The 20,346-nt window shown below is 50.8% G+C and overlaps 7 protein-coding genes; 2 read left to right on the plus strand and 5 right to left on the minus strand.

Moving 5' to 3' along the window:
* Window positions 1-169: 169 nt before the first annotated feature.
* On the minus strand, window positions 170-1,801 carry CHC_T00008645001 (TPR repeat-containing protein). The gene has a single exon (XM_005710774.1). It carries the CDS (start codon window positions 1,799-1,801, stop codon window positions 170-172), a length of 1,632 nt encoding a protein of 543 aa, XP_005710831.1.
* A 9-nt stretch (window positions 1,802-1,810) lies between these two features.
* Window positions 1,811-2,164, minus strand: CHC_T00007250001 (hypothetical protein). The gene has a single exon (XM_005710775.1). It carries the CDS (start codon window positions 2,162-2,164, stop codon window positions 1,811-1,813), a length of 354 nt encoding a protein of 117 aa, XP_005710832.1.
* A 3,227-nt stretch (window positions 2,165-5,391) lies between these two features.
* CHC_T00007251001 (hypothetical protein) lies at window positions 5,392-6,992 on the plus strand. XM_005710776.1 is given in 4 exon segments: window positions 5,392-5,759; window positions 5,760-5,807; window positions 5,916-6,473; window positions 6,474-6,992. 2 exon segments carry the CDS (start codon window positions 5,760-5,762, stop codon window positions 6,471-6,473), a joined length of 606 nt encoding a protein of 201 aa, XP_005710833.1. The 5' UTR covers window positions 5,392-5,759; the 3' UTR covers window positions 6,474-6,992.
* Window positions 6,993-7,474: 482 nt separating this feature from the next.
* Window positions 7,475-8,234, plus strand: CHC_T00007252001 (hypothetical protein). XM_005710777.1 is given in 4 exon segments: window positions 7,475-7,501; window positions 7,656-7,779; window positions 7,988-8,049; window positions 8,050-8,234. 3 exon segments carry the CDS (start codon window positions 7,475-7,477, stop codon window positions 8,047-8,049), a joined length of 213 nt encoding a protein of 70 aa, XP_005710834.1. The 3' UTR covers window positions 8,050-8,234.
* A 1,827-nt stretch (window positions 8,235-10,061) lies between these two features.
* Window positions 10,062-11,045, minus strand: CHC_T00007253001 (hypothetical protein). Its single transcript, XM_005710778.1, has one exon. The coding sequence runs from the start codon at window positions 11,043-11,045 to the stop codon at window positions 10,062-10,064; it is 984 nt and encodes a 327-aa protein (XP_005710835.1).
* Window positions 11,046-11,387: 342 nt separating this feature from the next.
* CHC_T00008489001 (Alanine--tRNA ligase) lies at window positions 11,388-14,397 on the minus strand. XM_005710779.1 is given in 2 exon segments: window positions 11,388-11,499; window positions 11,500-14,397. The coding sequence occupies 1 exon segment, from the start codon at window positions 14,395-14,397 to the stop codon at window positions 11,500-11,502; it is 2,898 nt and encodes a 965-aa protein (XP_005710836.1). The 3' UTR covers window positions 11,388-11,499.
* Window positions 14,398-15,161: 764 nt separating this feature from the next.
* Window positions 15,162-17,107, minus strand: CHC_T00007254001 (hypothetical protein). XM_005710780.1 is given in 2 exon segments: window positions 15,162-15,355; window positions 15,356-17,107. 1 exon segment carries the CDS (start codon window positions 17,105-17,107, stop codon window positions 15,356-15,358), a length of 1,752 nt encoding a protein of 583 aa, XP_005710837.1. The 3' UTR covers window positions 15,162-15,355.
* Window positions 17,108-20,346: the final 3,239 nt, after the last annotated feature.

The following is a 20,346-nucleotide window of genomic DNA, read 5'->3' on the forward strand; positions in this document are numbered from 1 at the left end:
GTACTCTTTTAGATTTTCTTTCAGATGGGCGATACACTCAAAGGCAAACGCGAACAATTTGATACTCTGGCACTAAACAATTCAAAATGTAAGTCAGTGGCTTCTGCCAATCTATGCAAAATTTCGTGGCCAAAGAGTCTGTGTGACACCTCTTCCTCACTGACGAGAACTATAACTTTCGCCATGGGCGTCGGAGCGGACTCTCTGGGTCCATTTCAAAAAGTTCTCTACTGGATTCGAGCTCGGCTGCCCTCCGAAACATAAAACGAGCTTGTTCCTCATCTCCTACTGAGCGCTCCAGCTCCGCCCAGGCCCGCCAAGGGGAGCTGTCCTTGGGGTCAAGGTTAATACTGCGCGATATGTAATGTCTGGCAACGGATATGTTGTTATGTGCTATTTCAAAGCGTGCAAACCAGAGCCACAACCACGAGCACTTATCGTCAACTTTCACGGCCTCTCCAAAGAGTTCTCGTGCTTTTTCTTCCCTCTCGCTTTCCCATTCCATCGCTGCCCAGGCATGAAATAGTGCCGCCCTTTCTTTTCCTTTGCTCGCCTTTGACCCTTCGTCAAAAAGCTGTCGCGAAACCTCCGGGTTGAATTGTCTTTGTTCAAGAAGTGCAAGTGCCTGCCATAGATAAGCTCGCGTTGGGTCAGCTTCAAGTCCTTTCGCGAATAAAGTCCTTGCAGCAGAAATCTCGCCACGGCTCTCCACAAGCTTCCCCCACGAACAATATAGCATGGGATCATCCGGATAAGCCGTGGCAGCCCTTCTGTATAAGCTGATTGCGCCGTGCAAGTTTCCTGATTTTTCCTCCATGCGTGCCCATGCTTGCCAAAGCTGAACCGCACTTCGACCTGTTATAGAAGTGCCTTTTGCGTAGTACTTCCTCGCCATGTCCCGATTTCCTTCAAATTCCTCAAGTTGGCCAAAAGAAAGCCACGAGAGCGTATGTCGTGGGTCCACTCGAGTCGCTCTCGTGAAACACTCACGTGCAGCAGACACCTTACCCCTTCTATACTCAAAAACGCCCAACGCATGGTGCAGATATGGATTGTCAGGCTCAACTTTGAGCCCCTTTGTTAGAATAATTCTTGCTGCATCAGAGTTACCGCGTTTGTCTTCGAGGACACCAAGGGAGTGATATAACCTAGTCGCTGTCGGACATACCCTCAGCCCCTGCCTGTACAATCGCCTAGCTTCCTCCACGTTCCCGCATTTGTATTCCATCGACCCCCACGAATGATAAAGAGAGGGCAAATCAGGATTCGCTTCCGCAACTTTGGCAAAGAGCCTTCTCGCTGTGACAAAATTACCAAGCCCCTTTTCCAAATCTGCCCAAGTCTGCCAAAGAATCGCATTGGTAGGGTTCGCCTTGAGCGCGCGTCTGAGCACTTCCCTAGCGCGATTAGTCTCCCCACCGCGCTGCAGAACTGTCGCGTAACGAACCCATGCCCTCCCATTCGAAGTGTCCAATTGCACCAGGGACTCATACATGCCAAGAGCGTTGGTTACTCGCCCTGCCTTTTCTTCAGTCTTTGCACTCTCGTAGAGAAGCTCCAACGCTTCGCGGGTGCCTTGTTCTGGTTTCAATGGTGACGCCAGTGGAAGCGTGGGCGCCTGATCGCGTCGAGCCGTGTGCACAGTTGCCCCTGGGCGAACACGACGCTCGGCACGTGCTCTGGAAGGATCACTGGGAGAGCCCTGCCTGGCAGAGCGGCCTGCCGCAGACGACATGGACGCATGCCTCGCTCGTTTGGGCATGGACAGTGCGGGGGTTGCAACGAAGGCCGCGTCGTCCATCGCAATTAGTCAGCGTACAGGCGATGAAAAGGTTCTCTCGAGTGGAGAGCACACTGCGAAAAAGTTTGAGCAGGAGAGAAAGGAATTGCCGCTGGAGGGACGGAGGTGCGCGCAATGTACGGGAGACAAACGAATTCCTCTTTTCAGGAGTGAGGACATCGGAACCAACTTCCACCGGAGCGCAGGGTAAGAATTCGAGGAAGAAGGGTACGAATCACGTTGTCCATATCGCCAGAAGAAGTGATCTGAGTGGCCCTCCGCGCGGGACGGTTTTTGTGCCATTTGATAGCACTGTACCCAAGGGTACCGGTACCTGCTGTGCCGTACAGTACCAAGGGTACTGTGCTGTACGGGTGTGGACATCTACAGAAATTATTCGTTTTAGCCGTTGGCTGCTGTTTTGGAAGTCAGTCTCCATATGATCGAGACTGCCAAAAAACCACCTTCGTCTTAAAACTAAAATCTTCATCTACGAGCCTCTTCCTTAGCCTAGCTAGGGAGTGCTTTTGGTGCCTTTCATTATGCCTTCTTTTCTTCCTGAAATGACCGGACTTGCGTCTTCGTAAAGAATTACTAAAAGTGCAGCACTTTGAATCTCCTAGAAAAACTGGGAGGTTATTTATTAAATCTTGACATTGAGTTTCTTCCTCAGCGTTCTCAGAGGGGTTGCGTTACTTGCTCTTCTTCCGAAGAGCCAGTACGGTGTCTCATTGATATCATAATGTTGTTCCAGTCCGCAATAAAGAGGTGTTTACACGTGACATTGACGAGTGACAGAATTGTCTACGAGTAAAGCATGCGTCGCGTTGGTAATGTTTTTAGATGATTGTCATGTCGCAAGTAGGATATAGATAATGCTACAGAGAGGCGAGCAATGAAGCGAGTTGAATTCACGAAATTTGAAGAGAGCTTAAATGAACAGCACAGCAAGAGAAATCAAGAAATTGGTATGCATAGGTCTCATATTCAGGAAAGAAATTCAATTTACTTCAAACCACGGACTTATTCTACGCTAGAGACATCGATACGTCCTTTCTTCCAGTGTGAATTCAATAAATTAGCGATACTCCCAATGGCCGATACCCAGATTTGAATAACACGCCGCCGAGCTTGATGCCCAGAGGAGCTTATCGCGAAAAGTCAACTCATCAATTGTCGAAGGTGGGTGTAGCCTTGAGGAGGTCAAAGAAAATGTCTTTGATGGGGTTTGCTGAGGCAGCAGAGATGAGGAGGACAGCGACAACAAAGAAGGTCGTCGTGTTCATTTTGATGACTTCTGTTGGTAGCAGAAGGAGATGAAAAGATATGAAGGTTGAAGAACTTGCTTTGCTGCGAAAATGCTAGGCTTGAGGAAACAAATCCCCTACATTTATAGTGCTGAAAATGAGTGGTCCCACATTACCGGGCATGGGGTCAACCGTGCCATCAATGGCCGGGGCCACTGCGAGCGGCCCACAGGCCGGGAGGTTGTAGAAGCTTTCTCTCCAGCAGGCACATTCTGGAAAGAGTTAGGGGCCTTTTCTTCAAATTACATCTTCCTTCGCCTGCCCATTAATCGCAAACAGGACCGGAGGGGCGGCCTCTTTACCTGTTGCGCTCGCTTCAGATATGATATTAACGTTCATTGCAAATTATAACCGAATTACAGAAAAAAGAACATCCTGCTTCCTCACTAGCTAACATCATGGAAATCGGACATTTCCGCAATTCCGTTTTATATGCAAGTACGAGCGGAATGCGGGTGCCCTTTGCATGGAGTGCATGACACTAACTATCATTTCCATGCCTGGGCGAAGCAAGACTTACAATGGCAATGGCCCCAGAACTTTCGAAGCCTGAGGTTCAGGGCGTACCACCTTTTCACATTGTTTATATACAGAAATGAACCTCTGTGACGGTTCACTTTGTAGGGGCTTTCAGATTAGTGACAAAGTTTATTTACAACCAGGGAGAACCCAGTGTTTTATCTACTTCTCACATACTGCACATGAGTGCTGTACATGAGTACGATAGCACATGTTCATGTAAATGGCTGGGCTCCTACTCACCGACACCTGCGTCAACCCAGCAGGGACAAAGAGCACAGTTCTGTGCTGTACGGGCATATGATAATGAAAAGTTCTCGTTTTCTCTACTGTAAAAATGGAAGGTAAAACATGTCTCTGTATGATAAATCGCCCGTGCAACAGCATATCCCCCTCGCCGCACTCGTGTACGCAACGCTCTTTACCGATCTTGTAGAGCATGAGCTGCGTCATGTCGTGTCCTGCTACGCCTTCGAAATGCCGGTGTCCATGGCAGTAGGCCCTCGTAGTAGTGCAGACGTTTTATTATTATTGAAGGCACATGCTTGTAGCCTGAAGACTGTCTTTACAGCAACAACTAAGACAGTACAATCTGACGCAAGCGGGCATCTGGGACCCGATTTTGATGCCACAATTGCGGAATACCACAGTTTGCTGAAGAATATTTCCGTGGCTCTAGTGCCATTTTGCGCCTGATGCACAACGAAATGCGTGCATGCCATTTATTTTTCGAATGCAATGCAAGCTACATTGTTCCATCCCGCCAGATCCCAGTTGTACATCCAGCGTTTGATGAAACCGACCGCTCCATTCACCTTTAGTTTTTCGGCCTGTAGTGCCTTACATTCGGAGATGGTCTGCATCCCCACGGACCCCAAAGGTACTTGCTTGCATGTCATTATTTTTGAGAAACAAAAAGAGTCGAATTGTGCCCCTTTGGGTCTTACAGCAAGTGGCTTTATGGTGCGACCGCCTTTGTACAGTATGTAGGAGGCATGCTGATCGCGTTGTTCGGACGAAGTGGGCGAGGTCAGGGTCAGGGTGTGAAGGGAGAAGGGAATGCATGTATGATGGGCGTGTGCAAGAAAGTGAGAGGCTAAACAAATTCTAGCTCTTACGAAGACGGTATTATACCGATTGCCCTTCGATTGTAATACTCATATGCTCGTGGTACTGCTGTAGCTAGTTAGTTTCTAATGGATCATGGTCCTCTTATAGGTTAATTTTCAACTTCCTATTTCCTCGACTTGCGCTTCTCGATAAGAAACAGAAAGATACTCTCGCCATCGCACTTGACATCTGCGTTGCGGATGGAAAGATTTCAGTGAGAACTGCGTATCCTTTCCACTCATTTTTAGAGATGCCGTGAGCTAGCAAAGAAGCTTTTTTTGGAAACCTTGAAACGCTTTGTATTGATACCTTCGATAAAAAACGCTCACTTAAACGGGAGACTGATTGTTTATACTCTCTTAGATCCTTACTCCTTCAGTGTATTCAAAACCGCTATCTTAATGTTTTGCAAGATGTTTTTGCCGGGAGCAAGTACGGTAGGGACATGATGTCTAAATTGACTCTCTAAATTTGCGATTTAATGTATGTAGTTTTACATCATCCCAATTTTCCAGAAATTATGGATAGCAGGGTTGGCTTACAGTTAGATACGCCAGAAATGCCGTCGCATTGCACATTCGCAAAGCCGTTGATTTTTTTTGCTGCCTTCTGTGTGGAACCAAAATCTGCTGCATCATCGATGTGCCGCATGCCAGCGACAAGTGTTTTGAAAGCCCCGCAAGGCTACCTGGTCGAAACTCCAGCGCCGCCCCTGATCAGCGTTTGCCGAGTTGCAAGAAGAGCGTCATCCCACCCCACAACACCTCGACATCGTTATCAAGATCGCACTTTAAACGCCTTACTCTGGTTTCTAGTATTGCTGGAATGCAATTTATGTGAGGGCACCCTGTACATCCTATCGAGCATTTACAGCACAAGGTTGGAAGATTAGAAGTCGGAAGGTTCAACACGTCTACACGTCCTATCTTCCCACCTGCCTTTTGTTGAAGGGGAAGCGTCTGCATCTGCCTTTCGTCTTTGTCACTCCTGCCGTATTTCCAGTGCAGTACACAAACTTTTGCGTTATCCATTGACCAGCACTTATGAGTCCTCACCTCGGTCAACGCCAGGTTGTGGTCCTTATTCGTGGGGTAAGTAGTCTTGTTCTAGTTGCCATCTATCCTTTTTAGGTCGAAATCTCGTCTCTTACTGACCTTCAGCGAGTGCTCGTCTTCTGAATTTATCATCGCCTCGCTTAGTACCCTGGTGTTGGCAAGACAACATTGGCCCTCGGTGTGGCCAAGGAACTAGGATATTGCTTGGTATGCAAAGACGATGTGCGCGAACCCGCCATGCGTCACGACGCTCGAGTGCTGGCTGACATCCGCAAGGTATGTCCGGAACATGCGGCTTCGATCCATGTTGATTCGAATGACATGACGTATGAGGCAATGTTTGCCGTCGGTCTGACGCAACTTAACGTGGGAGCGAAAGGGGTAGTTCTAGAAAGCCCGCTCGGACGCGTCGCACTCGGGGAGCGCGCAGTACAGATCACGAGGAAGGCTCAAGCTCTCTGCGTGCTCGTTGATTGCTATGCGGAAAAGTCGGTATGGGAGGAGCGGCTTGCGAAACGAACGTCGCGGGATTTCAGGCCTCGTAACGCCGATCAGATTGTTCGAAACTATGAGAACATTGAATACAAGATCGACTGCGACGCGCACGTGATGATAGACTGTGGCAATCCTTTAGAAGATAATGTGAAGTGTGTGATCAAAATCATCAACCAGCTCCTTGCCGATGAAACGTCGAGCTCGTGACTCTTGACAGGACAGCGGTGTAACCACTGGAGGATTAGGTGGAAAAAGCCTATTTAATGACCCAGTACGTGCTTAGTTTTAGCAGACTGCAGGCGAGGAAGCGTACAAAAGAACTGGACAAACTTGTGATCTAACCCTGTTCGCGTCGGCGCTGTACTTGACAAGGCTCAGTCCTGCTCTCCTCGTCCGACCTTTTCTCCGGCCTTGCGACTCTCGGCTTGGATGTAAAGAATGACGAGGAACGCGCAAGGGATCAAAGTACCCAAAAACACGGCAAGGTAGGCCGGGAAGGTCACAGCCATACCCTCGGCGATCGGCATGGACGGGAGAGTAGCAAGCGCTGTGTCAAGGCTCATCCGGGCGGGAGCTGCGCGGCGGGCCACGGGTCGGGTTGCCTTGACGCATTTGGAGGCCTAAATGATGGTTAAAGCAAACAGTAGTAGGAACGAGCTAATGGTTAGGTTTCCCTAAAAAGCAAATAGCGTAAAGACTGAATCTCAGTGCAGTGTTGAAGCATTGCGCCATGCTCGGGCAGACGCTTTTAATCGCGTAAGAACTGCAATGAGCGGTCGCCGCTGCGTTCGGTCTCCCGCGATATGCCGGGGCGAACCGTTTTCTGGAACATCGTGAGGTGCATTTGCAAGTGAAGCTCAGCAGGCCTGCAGAGATACATGAAACATGCAATGACGTACCGTGAAGGCGCCGGGGCGAACAGTGGCTGCGAGGCCGGTGGAACCTACGAAAGCGAACATAGTTGTTGCGAGGGAGTTGAAAATCGTGGAGGGCAGAGCAAAGGAAGGTAGCGCGGCAGAGATGTAGAAAGTGTCGGTGGAGCTGGACAGTGTCTAAGCGAGGAGAACTGCGGAGCGAAGGGAGTCACAAAATTTGTGACGGAGAGGGGGTAGTGAGAGTCGATATTATGGCTTCGCTTGATCTGCCCAGTCGAGCTCACCAATGAGCGGCGTCAAAAAGCTCGTCCGTGTACACGTGGCAGAGGACAGATGTCTCCAGATTGCACCTCGGAGATCGTGAGGGCCTGATTCGTGCTTTGCCGCGTAACCCTCAAAAAACCCGCATCCCTCTCCCCCACAACCATTGATCTATTCGCCTTCCTCCTCCTTCTTCACCTTCCCTTACTCGCCTCTTGAACGTCTACCCGTTTTCGCTCGTTTTGCACGCAAGTCTTTTCTCCCCCAAGCGCAACCGCAATGGCTTTTGTCGCTTCCTTCACCGGCGTCCCCGTTGTTAGGAACGCTCGCGCCCTCGTTTCGTCCAGGCCCGCCCGCGTGCGTACTACTAGGACAAGGTAAGTGTCTCACCTCATTTTTCGCAATAATTGCACTGCACTGCGCTCCTTTTGGGCAAAGCGCATGTCTCGATGACCAAATGCTTAAGAGTGGCAAGCAGTTTGGTACCCATGGACGGGGCAGTACGAATGTTTTGTTTGCGTGCTTTTGTAACTCCCTACTGACCATCGAATCGAATCCTCAACTTGGCATTTACTCTACTACCAGAATGTCCCTTGCTCCTATCGCGCAGACCATCGCTTTCAAGGCCTCCGAGGCCTCGCAATTGATCGCAGTGAAGGACGGCGACTTCGGCGGTTACACTGGGCCTATAATTGGCCTCCTTATCATCGGTGTCATCATCGCTGTCCTCACTCCTCCGGTAAAGGAATAGATCCCTGCCCTTTGTTTTGGAGCAGGTCATTTCGACATGTGCTCCTGATAATAGTTTCTACTAAACGGTGTATCGCGCTGAGTTTCCGTCCCGAAAACCTGGTTTCCTTTTCTTCCTTTATTTGCGCTACTCAACCCTCATTTGTTAACGATTCTAAACATGCTTGTAGGTTCCCTTCCGCGGTTTTGGGCTACCTCGTGCTCTCGCGGATGCCATGGTGCGGTAGTTGATCGCAGAGACGGTTGTTGGTGTCAAGTCTGCAGAATACTCGCAGTCCTCATAACGTCTGTCCTCTGCAATGGTTGCCAGAGATGTTGAAGAGAGGAAGACAGCTTGTGTACAGCCTTCGCCGCCAGCACCGCTGCGCTTCGCTCCACGTGGGCGGGGACTGAACCGCTCCTTCAACCAGTCTTGCGATAAGGTCTTGCGCACAGATTCGTCCAGCTCTCGCATCGTTGATGCTGGAAGAGGCCTTGCTTGAGGCATGTGCACTTTCGTCGGAGAAGGACTGACCAATTTCGATATGTGACTGGTCTTTTCGTGTTGGTCAGAGGGCGCTTCGGAGGAATTAAGTTTCAGAACTTTCGGTCGCCGCCGCCTTGATTGCTTGGTTCGAATCTGCGTATGCGGCCTTTCGATGGCCTTGACTTCGGTGAAAGTCATTCAACACGGTTTTGTAAATGCGTTATTTCTGATAGAGCAGACTTTGCTGGTGTAATATTTTTTGAAGAGATGTGAAAGCAATCCCCTTGGACGGGTTAAGCTTTTATTGAGTCCAAGACGCTCTTTGCTTTATAAGCGAGGAAGCAAAGTGAGGAAGCAAAGCGAGGAAGCAAAGCGAGAAATCCGTGGGAGAAAAAGCGTTTCTTTCCGTGACAAACGCTGTGTTTCGTAGAATTGATAGGTCAAAATTTCGTGTCACCATTGAATGCTGCAAATTTGTGCTTCAAATGTGTGTATGCAAAATCGTATTATTTTGGTAGACAAACGACATCACTGAATAGGCCAGGCCGTCCGGGTATGCTGGTGGCTTTTCATTATGGCGATCCAATCTTCCGGCGCCATGCATAATACAGTATGTCGCGAATGCAATGAGATATGAGATTGCCCATGTATATGTACCAGTACTTGTAGTTCCACTGTGCTTAAACGTGCGAAACAGAACCACAATGCGAACAGATTCCGACAGCCGTTCTTTGTCTCCGTGTGGAACTACAGCTTGGGGAGACTGCTAGAAATTGACGAATCATCGGATGATGGCACTGAGCCCGAGACCTAGACTGCAAGCTTTTTGCATCCATCGCACCACTGTCTGGCGCTCGTGCTGAAACCCCTCAATTTCCAAAGGGCTTCAGCTTACGCTGTGCAATTTTGGAATTTTATTATCACCTAAAAAGGCACGTTTCCCCGCCGAGTTAATGTAAAATTGTCCAAGTTCTCAATCTCCCTCTTCTAAACACGCAACAAGAGTTAGGTGGTCCGCGACGAGTGACAGCATAGCTGAATGCATACAGAATTTGTCATACCCAATAGGAGAACCAACTCTGGTTAAAAATGAAAGCACACAAGGCTGTTTTAAATAAGCATCCACAAACCCCCGCGGCAGGACCAAAGGTGGAAAGAAGCAAGTCACTTTCCCCGCCGCGAGCACTGGCGACTTGGGAACGCTCTATTCTCAGATGATATCAAAATGCTGGAGGATTGAAAGTTGAAGCACGAATATTGACAGAATTTCACCGCCTCAGTGATGAAAACGAAAGCTGCGGGTGGTATCTTAGGTTGGAACGATATGCCCTTCAGTGGGCTAATATCGCTCTGACTTTTCCCATATCAAATTTCCAATAAACGAAAGGAGGCTTATTTGCATTACATAGCTTGTCGGCATCTCCCATCTGCAATGCACTCCATCTATACAGCCTTCAACGAGGTACTTTCGTATAGTTTCATAGCGTCACATATTGCGGATATCCATCCTTCCATTCCCGGTCGCTCCGGATAATGCACCTGCTTGAACCCGAGAGACTTCGCCGCTTTCGCAGAAGTCTCCCCAATGCAAGCAACAGCAATATCTTCAGAGGCACCCACGTTCGCGACCCATCCTCGAACGGCGCTCGGCGAGGCAAACGTTACAATATGCGTGTCTGAAGCGAGGAGTTGATGCGCTTTCGACATCTTCGCACACTCAGTAGAATACGTATTTAGCCGGACGACAGAGTATCCCTTCGCAGATAGCCCATCGACAACATCTCCAGACGCCTTCGCGCTCGCAGGATAAAGTATTGATTCTTGTCTCGTTTCGGGAGTCGGAAACTCTTTGACGAGAGCTTTCCCTGTTGCCTTTGACGGCTCGAACTGTACCTCCAATCCAACGGCTCGCAGAGCATTGCCAGTAGCCTTCCCTACCGCCGCAATACGCCTAAGCTCGGGGCATCCGGCCTTCCTCCAACCCGCGATAAAAACAGCGGCAGCCTCGGGTGATGTGATGACGACCCATCCAGATGGACCGCTGGCAAGCTGTGTAGGGAGCTCGTCGCGATCTTTACCTTGAACAGTCTCCACGCATGGCAGCTCTAGGGTCTCTGCATAGGGAAACACAGCACGGAGTCCCTGTTGCAGTACAGCATTTTTTCCCCTCTCTCGTGTCAAGGCTATTCGTACAGGCGTTGGGATTTCATGAAGGGATCGGGGGTGCCCACTCTCAACACATGTCCATGTGCAGACTTTCCGCGGTCTCTTTCTCGCTGCGTTAAAGCGGAACAAAACCGGGGAGGGAGTGACAAATGCCATGGGGAAATAGGGGCCCGGTCTGGGTGAGAGAAAAGCGAAGTTTGTCTGGTCGAGGGACATGCAAGATGTTATGTACTCGAATGAAGTTCTATCCGAATATGGCATGATCAGCCGATGCTCATGCGGCTCCAGAGCTCCACAATTTCAGAATTTCGGGAGATATTTTTGCAAGTGGCAGGAGCATTTTCTTTTCTACGTAAATGAAGAGCTTTGATCGCATTTGCTATGTTGTGCTACAAGCAACGTCGTGGAGATGTTGACACGACGTGCAGATGTTGAGACATGAAGACTCCAAAGGGCTACCCCTACAGTACAAGTAGGACATGACATCAGGTGGTACATGGTGTCTGGTGCGTGAACGAGTCTTAACCCTCCACCCCACAGAAAACGTGCCCGCTGCAACTCTTCCGATGAATCTACCAATTTCCGACAACGAGCTCCACTAGATTAGTCAATTCTCGTAGTTTACATGTATGGCGTCCGGCTCTGCATGACTTATTTCAGGTCCTAAGAGTGACTCTGGATTGATCATAAAGCCCAAGAAGCGACGAACAGGTTTCTACGGCGTCCATTGTTTGGCAAAGGCTACTATTCCCTCGACCTGTTCGTCACTTTGGAACTTGCACGTTCCGTTTGCTGCCGTTGCCTTCCCTCCTCCTTTGCCCCCTGCAGGAGCCATCGTGTCCATCGCCCATTTGTTTGCCGGTATTTTTGTACTAACGGAACAAACACGCACAAGGTTTTTCTTGTGATCTACTGAAATAGCCATTACCGCACCCTCGGGCCACATTCCTCCGAACTTCGTTGCGACTTTGCTTAATGCTTTGCCATCACCTTCGAGTGGCACCAAGACAACTGCCAGGTTCTTTCCGTTCTCTTTGGCGGCCATAACTTCCTTTTCTGCCGCAAGAAGACCTTCTTCAAGAGCACCCTTCGAACGTATTTTCAACTCTTCCGTTGATTTCTTCATCAGCACAGCCATTCTAGAATGTAGCGCATTCTTCTGCACTGCACCCATGGTTGTCCCGTTCACTTCATTAACAAGCGCCGGTACTATGTCAGGTAATTGCGCAGAGGTAAGCTTCTCCGCGGCTGCAACCTTTTCCTCAATTGCCTTGCCTACTTCAGCTTTCTCAACTGCGGCATCCTTAGTCACTGCAGTGATGCGTCTTATTCCAGTAGCAACTGGTTCTTCCTGAATGATAAGAAAAGATTCAGCCTCTTTTGTGTTTTGCAGATGAGTGCCTCCACAAAACTCAATACTGAGGGCAGACCAGGCCTCGTTCAATGGATCAGCCACCAAATCTTCCACTGGAGCACCAATCGAGACCACGCGAACGGGATCTGGGTACGTCTCACCAAAGACTGCACGCAATGAATGAATTGCTTTCGCATCTGCCAGCGGAGTTACCCGGGTGTAAACTGGCTTGCTCTCCTCTACGGTCTTACACACAATCTTTTCCACTTCAGCCACTTGTTTACTCGTCAAGGCCTTTTTCTGCGAGAAATCAAATCGGAGCTTAGTGTGGTCAACTTCGGAACCCTTCTGCTCAACGCCATCTCCCAAAACTTTTCGTAGAGCGAAATTCAGAACATGCGTAAGAGTATGGTTGGGCGCGATCTTTCCTCTGTTTTCATAGTCCACTGCACAAGACACCACACCTCCCACCTTAAATCCGGGTCCATTAGAGACCATTTTCCCAATATGGAGGATGAAGCCGCCAAATACCTCAACCTCTGTCACTTCAAAGAGAAAATTCCCGCTCGTTGCATCGAGCAACAAGCCAGTGTCAGCAACTTGACCACCAGCCTTCGCGTAAAAGCTTGTAGAATCCAGAATAACTCCGAAAACCGCCCCCTCAGCGAGCTTCTCTGTTGACTCGACGAAGTTGCCACGGCCACCACCGAAGATGGCTTTTACAGTTGCGCTTGGAGTCTCGTTCCAGATGTACTTTGCGTCATCTTTGGTGGGCACAATCCCTTTGCTGCCAAGATATGCCGTCTCCTCAGCTTCCAAAACAAGTCTAACTCCATCAACACCAGACCTGCTGGCGCGATCATTGCGCGACATATCTCTGGCAGCCTCCATTGCCTTGTGATATCCGTCTTCGTCAACAGAAAGATTGACCTCTTCTGCCATTCGCTGCGTGAGATCAAGCGGAAATCCCATTGTGTCATACAAGAAGAAGGCATCCGCTCCTGAGATAACCTTTCCGCCAGTCTTCTCGAGTTCTCTTCTGATTTGCTTAAAGCGTTCAGTTCCACGACCCAAAGTGCGCAAAAAGGTGGTCTCCTCGTGTGCTAAGATCTCAACGACATGATCGCGCTTCTGATGAAGCTCCGGGAAGGCTTCTCCCATTGAAGCAACAACGGAGTCAACAAGGCCCGAGAAAAAACCATCTGGTGCCTTTAGAAATTCTCGGCCGTACCGAACTGCACGGCGGAGGATTCGACGAAGCACGTAGCCTCGGCCATCGCTATCTGGCACGGCACCATCCGTAACGGCGATCGTGAGGGTGCGAATGTGATCTCCGATGACACGATAAGCCATGTCGACACCGTCAACATCCTCTTTCCCCAAAAGTCCGGCGTAGGGCCTGCAACTTGTCGCAATCCGAATTGCTTCGAAAATCGGCATGAAAACATCTGTGTCGTAGTTAGACATCTTTTCTTGAAGAATAGAGGTGACGCGCTCAAAGCCCATGCCTGTGTCAACATGTTTGTTTGGGAGTTGCCTGAGAGAGCCATCGGGCTCTCTGTTGAATTGGATAAATACGAGATTCCATATCTCAATCACGGTGGGGTCATCCATATTGACCAGTGCGGACGCGTCCCTACCTCCAATTCTGTCAAAATGAAGCTCGGTGCATGGCCCACATGGTCCAGTGTCTCCCATTTCCCAAAAGTTGTCCTTGCAATCAAACGGGAGCACGCGGCTCTCCGGCAAGTACTTGAGCCAGAACTGACGCGCCTCGAGGTCTGGTTCTAGGCCTTGCTTACCATCGCCTCCAAAGTACGTAGCATAAATGCGCTCGGCAGGGAGTCCGTATTTTCCAGTGAGGAGTTCCATTGCCATGTCGATCGCGCCCGCTTTGAAGTAGTCTCCAAAACTCCAGTTACCAAGCATCTCAAAGAAGGTGTGATGGTAAGTGTCCTTCCCGACGTCATCGAGATCGTTGTGCTTGCCTCCTGCACGGATGCACTTTTGGGAGTTGCACGCACGCTTCAGGGTCGACAGGAAGGAATCCGGGGGAGCCACTCCTAAGAAAATTGGCTTATACTGGTTCATACCGGCGTTCGCGAACAAGAGAGTGGGGTCATCGTGAGGAACGACTGGACTCGAAGGCACGAACGTGTGCGCGTGCGACTGCGAAAAAAAGTCAATGAATGTGGAGCGAACTCTACTGGCGGGCCATGCGAGTGTGTCCTCCACAATTGAATTCTCGGTGATTCCCATGTCGTCAAGTCTTCCCTGAGCGCTAACAATGTTCTATCACAATAAGGATCAGCGCGGTGCAAGCTGAGGAAAAAATGAATGGAGACGATATGAATGTGGGGTTGAGCAGGGATGTGACAGGGGCTTGTGAGACTTAAGGAGGGACGAGACAGCAACACTATGGTACAGTACCGGACGACGACCGGCTCGCCATGGCGCGCTGGATCTTCTGTACTACATATACTGTAGGCACGCGATTGCTCGTGCCGCATTGCTCTCAAGGGCTTTGCGCCATGGCCTGCGCTGACGTTCAGAAAGTCGGGCAGGAATTCCCGTAGTTGTGTACACGTGGCCCAGTGTTCTGGCTGGCTTCCTTTTCCATCGTAGACTTCTTGAAAACATGAGCAAGAGCCACAGGAAGAACCCATACTGTACCCATACCATACATACATAAAACAATCCATGAGGGTTCAAGACGGTGAGGTGGAAGAAAACTTGAGTAGCTTTGTAGAAGTGCTGCTTCGAAACACAAACTGTTTGATGAGTCCTTTTTCAAAACACGTGCAACGTGGATATCGGAGTACAGTATGAGCTTACGAGTGACATCTTCTAGTCTATGCATCTCGAACGGATATGTCTCCTTGTGGTATGGCAGTCTTCTCAGGGTGAGACTAAATATTCTTGCAGGCAAGCTACTTTCCCTCTTTCTAACTTGCGCAGTAATAATTCTTTCGGTCCCGTCTATAGACTTTTAATATGAAAACCTTTGTAGGCGGCAACTCACGTTGAGCCAGCGTCGGTCCTTTTCCGCAAAGTTCTCGGCAACTTTTTTAGTCCCAGGAAGGTCATTCTTATTAGCGCATGGGTGATAAGGTTTCCAGGTGTGCACTAAGAGCAAGGAAAAATGTTCCGTGCACGTAGTACCTGTAAATTAAACTAACGTGCTCGTGCATAACGCAAAAAGCATAAGTCAAACTTGTTAACGACCTAACCTTTTCAGCACAACCTCTCGCATTGCTCCAACCGGTGCCTCAACGTCTGGGAACCAAAGTTTAAATTGTTCTCCGGCCTGCCTGACAAACATCTCCAGCCCGGATACCGTCACGCATCCTGCCGCGGTCGCCTCCTTCAACATCCTCGTTTCCAATGGGTTGTAAACTGCATCGAAAACAACCATGCCCTTTCGGAACAACCGTTTATCCACTGGGCTATCCTCTACCCTCGGGCTCATACCCACGCTCGTTGTGTTCATGATGACGTCAAACTCTTCTTCGTCAACCATTTCATCAAGTCCGATCCCGCTTGCCAGCGCTCCCAAGTCCGCTGCAAGTGCTTCTGCCTTAGCCTTAGTCCGGTTCGCAACCACCACATGCCTAGCCCCCCGCTCCAGTGCGCCGAATGCAAGCCCTCGCCCCGCCCCACCAGCACCTATGCAAAGCACTCTCTTTCGTTGCATTCCGCCCTCTACCTTTTCTTCCACTGCCGACAAAGCGGCCACCCAGTCCGTGTTGTAGCCCTCCAGGGTTCCATCCTCTTTCTTCACAACGGTGTTAATTGCCCCAATCCTTCTCGCCACGTCGTCGATCTTATCCATGGCCTCCATCGCGACAAGCTTCCCTGGAATCGTCACAGAGAAGCCCGCAAAACCTCGCGCCGCCATCTCACGTATGAAGTGCGGCACCTCGGCGTCCACTTTTAGCGGGAAGTACACGCCCTCCTTTCCGGTAACACTCAAAGCCGCATTATGCACTGCAGGACTAGCCGAATGTGAGACAGGGTTACCGATGACACCGTACATGGGGGTATCAACTCCAATGGAGCGGAACCGATACAGCTGGTTAAGAGTATCCGCATCTACTTGTCCTAGTGCAGACTCCTCGCCCGCCGCAACGCTCGCAAATGTCAAGAAAGCCCCAAAGCGCGGTGCCGCCAACCGCGAAAGCTGACCCAGCTCTCCCATGGCCAGCATGATCGTTGGCACCTGCGCCCCAATCAGCGTATCAAAAACGAGGGCATTGTGCATGGCGCTCGTCGCCATCATGGCAATCTTATGAACATCCGCACCCGCCTCCTTCATACCCCGCTGCACCTCTTCCACCTCGCCAGGTTCCAAATGGCGGTGAAAGTTGTGATGGCTGAGAATAAGCTTAGTCCCCATCATTTCAATGCCCCGTTCGTCCAAAATATGTTGGAACCTGGGCGCAGCCTTGAGCTCGACATCGACAAACGGGACACCGAGAGACACAGCGTGCGCGAGCATCCCCAGGCGCGCGTCCTCGTCGTCCGGGGCGTTTCCACCCTCCCACGAGGCGCGGTTGGTGACGATAACCGGAAGCTCGCGGCCGGTGAAAATGGAGGGCCAGTTGGGTTGCTCAGCGAGGTCGAGCAGGTCGATGCGGATCTCGGCCAAGTCGGCGCCGGCGGCCTTCGCGGCGGACATTTGTGCCAGCTGGGCGGAGACGGTGGTCGCCGTGAGACTTGTGCAGATGAGGGTGGAGGCCGTGGGCGGGGGAAAGGGAGAGGGGGACGGATTGACCGCGGTGGAGGTGGCGACGGGTGGGCGCGTGGCGCGACGGTTGGGTGCGGTGCGTCCGTGCAGGCGGCGGGGGGAGACTTGGGCAGTGGAGGAGGTGGATAGGGTGGTGGGGCGGGCGGGGACGGTCATTGCAGTGGTAAAAGCCATGAGGGAACGGTTGTCATGAGACGCCGCGGCACGGTGGGAATGCGCCATCGGAGGATGGGTCAGCGAGTGCGTGAAAGGAGAGAGGTGATGTAAAACACCCTGGGGGCTTAGGTTTGAGGATGGGGTGGATTGTTTGAGAGAGCAACGGGCGGGTTGCTTCTTTGTTTGCGAGTGAGAAGGAAGAAGACCCACTGGAGGTGGATGGTGAGATTGACATTTGCTCGCGATGATGCGGGAGCTAGTTGTCCCCAGTGATGTAATAAAATAATGCCTATGATTATATTATACAGCAGGGAGCTCAAGTATTAACTGTAAGCAGCGCTGTCTGTAAGATACACACGTGGGATAGGTGGACAGAATGTATCTCTGGCAAGGTATCCAGGTTTGCGGATGTCAGACAGTGTCCTTCCAGGGATGTGCACTTTCAGCTGCGTGTTCAAAGGACGTGAAGAGGATGAAAGTGCGGGAAAGCGAAGCTGAATGGGAATGAAAATCCCATTCGAGAATTAGACTCCGAAGTAGATTCGAGGTGCGAACGCGAGGAGCTTCGACCTGACGATAGAACTACGAGATGGATGAAGGGGTGCGAGGAGCGGCCGAAGGGCCGGGGTCGAGGGAAATAAATACAGGTGGAGCGAGCTGCCCTGCGCGAAAGGGAGTCTCGAGGACCTGGAGGTATCCTTTTGGTGCCGTATCTTGTTGCCTTTGCTAAGGTTGCGTGCAGTTCCGTTTCCCACCCAAACTCCAACGGAAGGAGGATCGTGCCCGCCTGCGACATCCCGCTCACTGTTTCCTTGCACACGTGTAACCATGTCTCATGCGTCTGATAGTTATCGGCCCAGTAAACCCGGGACTCGCAGTGCTTACGATCCTCCACTATTTTCTGAAAATGAAGATCGGTATTCGTACAAGTTTTTGGTGCGTGAATGGATCCAAATGCACAACAAAGTGAAGGATATTGACAAGAAAAGCATGGGTGTATACCTAACTGCTGGGGACAGGATTCTGATGAGCCTGCCCCACAGTGTACAATTCACTGTGCGACAAAAGGCAAATGAAGGCGGAATCAATTTGAGCAGCCACAGCGGAATAGAAGTAGTTGAGCAAATCTTGAAGGTTGTCGCGACTGACACTCAAGTTTCGAACAACCCTCGGCTCTCCAAAGCGTATGCAACCGTCACTGCGATGAAGCGAGAAGAAAGTCAGCAAATTATGGAGTACGCTGAGAAGTTCAAGGGACTGGCTAATCACTACCTCATGCTGACTAACGCTCCAAATGCGTCGGTCACCTCTGAACAGCTAGCGCACTTGATGCTGACGAATGCCAGCCTCAGCTCAGATGTGCACTCTTCCGCTATCATGCGCCTCACGTCTGTTGTGTCCGAAAGGGCTCAAAGCAAATATGCACATGTCCCAACAGCAACGGCAGTATTACTTGGGTTGAAAAATTCATTTGGAGGGCTCCAAGAATACTGTATTACATCCTCTGAGTCGTCTGCAAATGACGTGAACTCACTCCTGTCCTCAATGGCATCTGCCATATCGGATGTGCAGAGTAAGCTGCAACACTTCCCTCGAGATGGATGTCGGATAACTCCTCTCCGCCCTGGGTTGGGTGAGAGGCGGAGGGTATTAGCGAGGGAGCACGCGACGTAGACGCGACGCGCTAATTGAACCGATCGGACGAGCTCGCGAAAAGGGAGGGGCTCACTGGCCGGTTACGCGCAGTCGCCCCGTGGTGCGTGAACGGGAGCGACCGGTAACGGGATAGAAGCCAGCGCGCGCGACAGACAACCGAAAACGGACGTACGTAGGCGCAAAAGGGACGGGGGCGAGCTTGCCCCCGTTTACTGATGGGGACGGGTGCCAGGTCTTAACCCCGCAGAGGGACGCCTCGGACACCTGTCCCAGTACAGTAGTACAATACCTGCCGCCTAGTGCGTGCCGGGTACTGTACACAATTAAAAAACTAGCGCCATAATTGCTACTACCGCACGGACGCTGCTACTACACGTGTGCACTACTGTACACGCGTGTTGCTTACAGACTACCGCACGGACGACACGTGTGCTAACGCGCACACGTAACACGCGTAGACTACCGCTCGGACGACACGTGCACTACTGTACACGTACGCCAGATTACGACCGCTCGGCATGCGCGCGCGCTCGCTACACGTGGGCACAGCCGCCCACGTGTATACCGTATACGGCCGTCCGATGACCTCCGCGCGCTCGCGCCGGTCATTATACTACAATGGACCTGGTGAGGAGGGGTGTATGCTTCGTGCTACTCTCAATGATGCATACTCAGTACTGCAAGACGTACCACAGCCACAGCCAGAACCGAAAGTGGAATTCAGGACTCTTCTATCAGCACAACCAATCATATCTAAAGAGCGTCGTCTACAAAAAGGCAGATTTCAAAGAAGACGACCAAGCGGGGGCTGCTATGACTGTGGTAGCACTGACCACAAGCAAGGGTCGCTCTCCTGTAAGGGACCTAGTATGATTGGCCGAAAATGCAAGAAGAAAGCCGAAAGGGAACTGTTCCAGCTTCCCCGATCGCACTCCCAGATGCTTGCCCACCAACCCGAGCAGACTTCATCCCACAGAAGAGCTCTGGTCGATTGGGTTTTCGCCCCCCCGGCAGTCACTGACGTATCAGCGGTCCTTGCTTGCGTACAAATCGCCGTTAGGTGATGATGATGCAATCCAAGGCGAGAAATCGGTAGGGAAAATCGTCGATGCTAACCCGATCTGCGACCCAGGATGCCCGCGTACTGTCGAGGGATTAAAATAATTATCAGAACTTTCGCTAGCGCTCGGCCAACAGTTCAAGCTCGACACGTTGGACGGCGCCCCTTTTGTGCATGGTTTCGGGATATACTGCTCCGATTCGTCTATCTCAATCGGAATTTGGCGCATGACAGGGATAGATCTACAAGACAGAGAGTACAGAGTAAACTTTTACGTCACCAGAGAAGAATGCCCAGCTCTCTTCGGAAACGATTACCTCAGCCACATGGATATGCTCGGACCAAAGTCCCTATTGGATGCACCGCCAGGTGTACTAGCGAAAAAGGGAATCACATTGCCAACGTACACAGACAATAATATGCGAACATTCTTAAATTTGGTAAGTCAACGTTAAAAAGCTGTGCGGAAACTATCGGAGGCCTTGGAGAACGGCACACGGCTTTCAGAGCAGCACGCCATGAATTCAGCATATTTTGTCGGAGATCATTCTCAACTTTCACAGCAAGATGAGCAAACCAGCCTTCGCAA

This window comes from Chondrus crispus, genomic scaffold (genome assembly GCF_000350225.1).
Source record: "Chondrus crispus Stackhouse genomic scaffold, scaffold_67, whole genome shotgun sequence".
Taxonomy (NCBI): domain Eukaryota; phylum Rhodophyta; class Florideophyceae; order Gigartinales; family Gigartinaceae; genus Chondrus; species Chondrus crispus.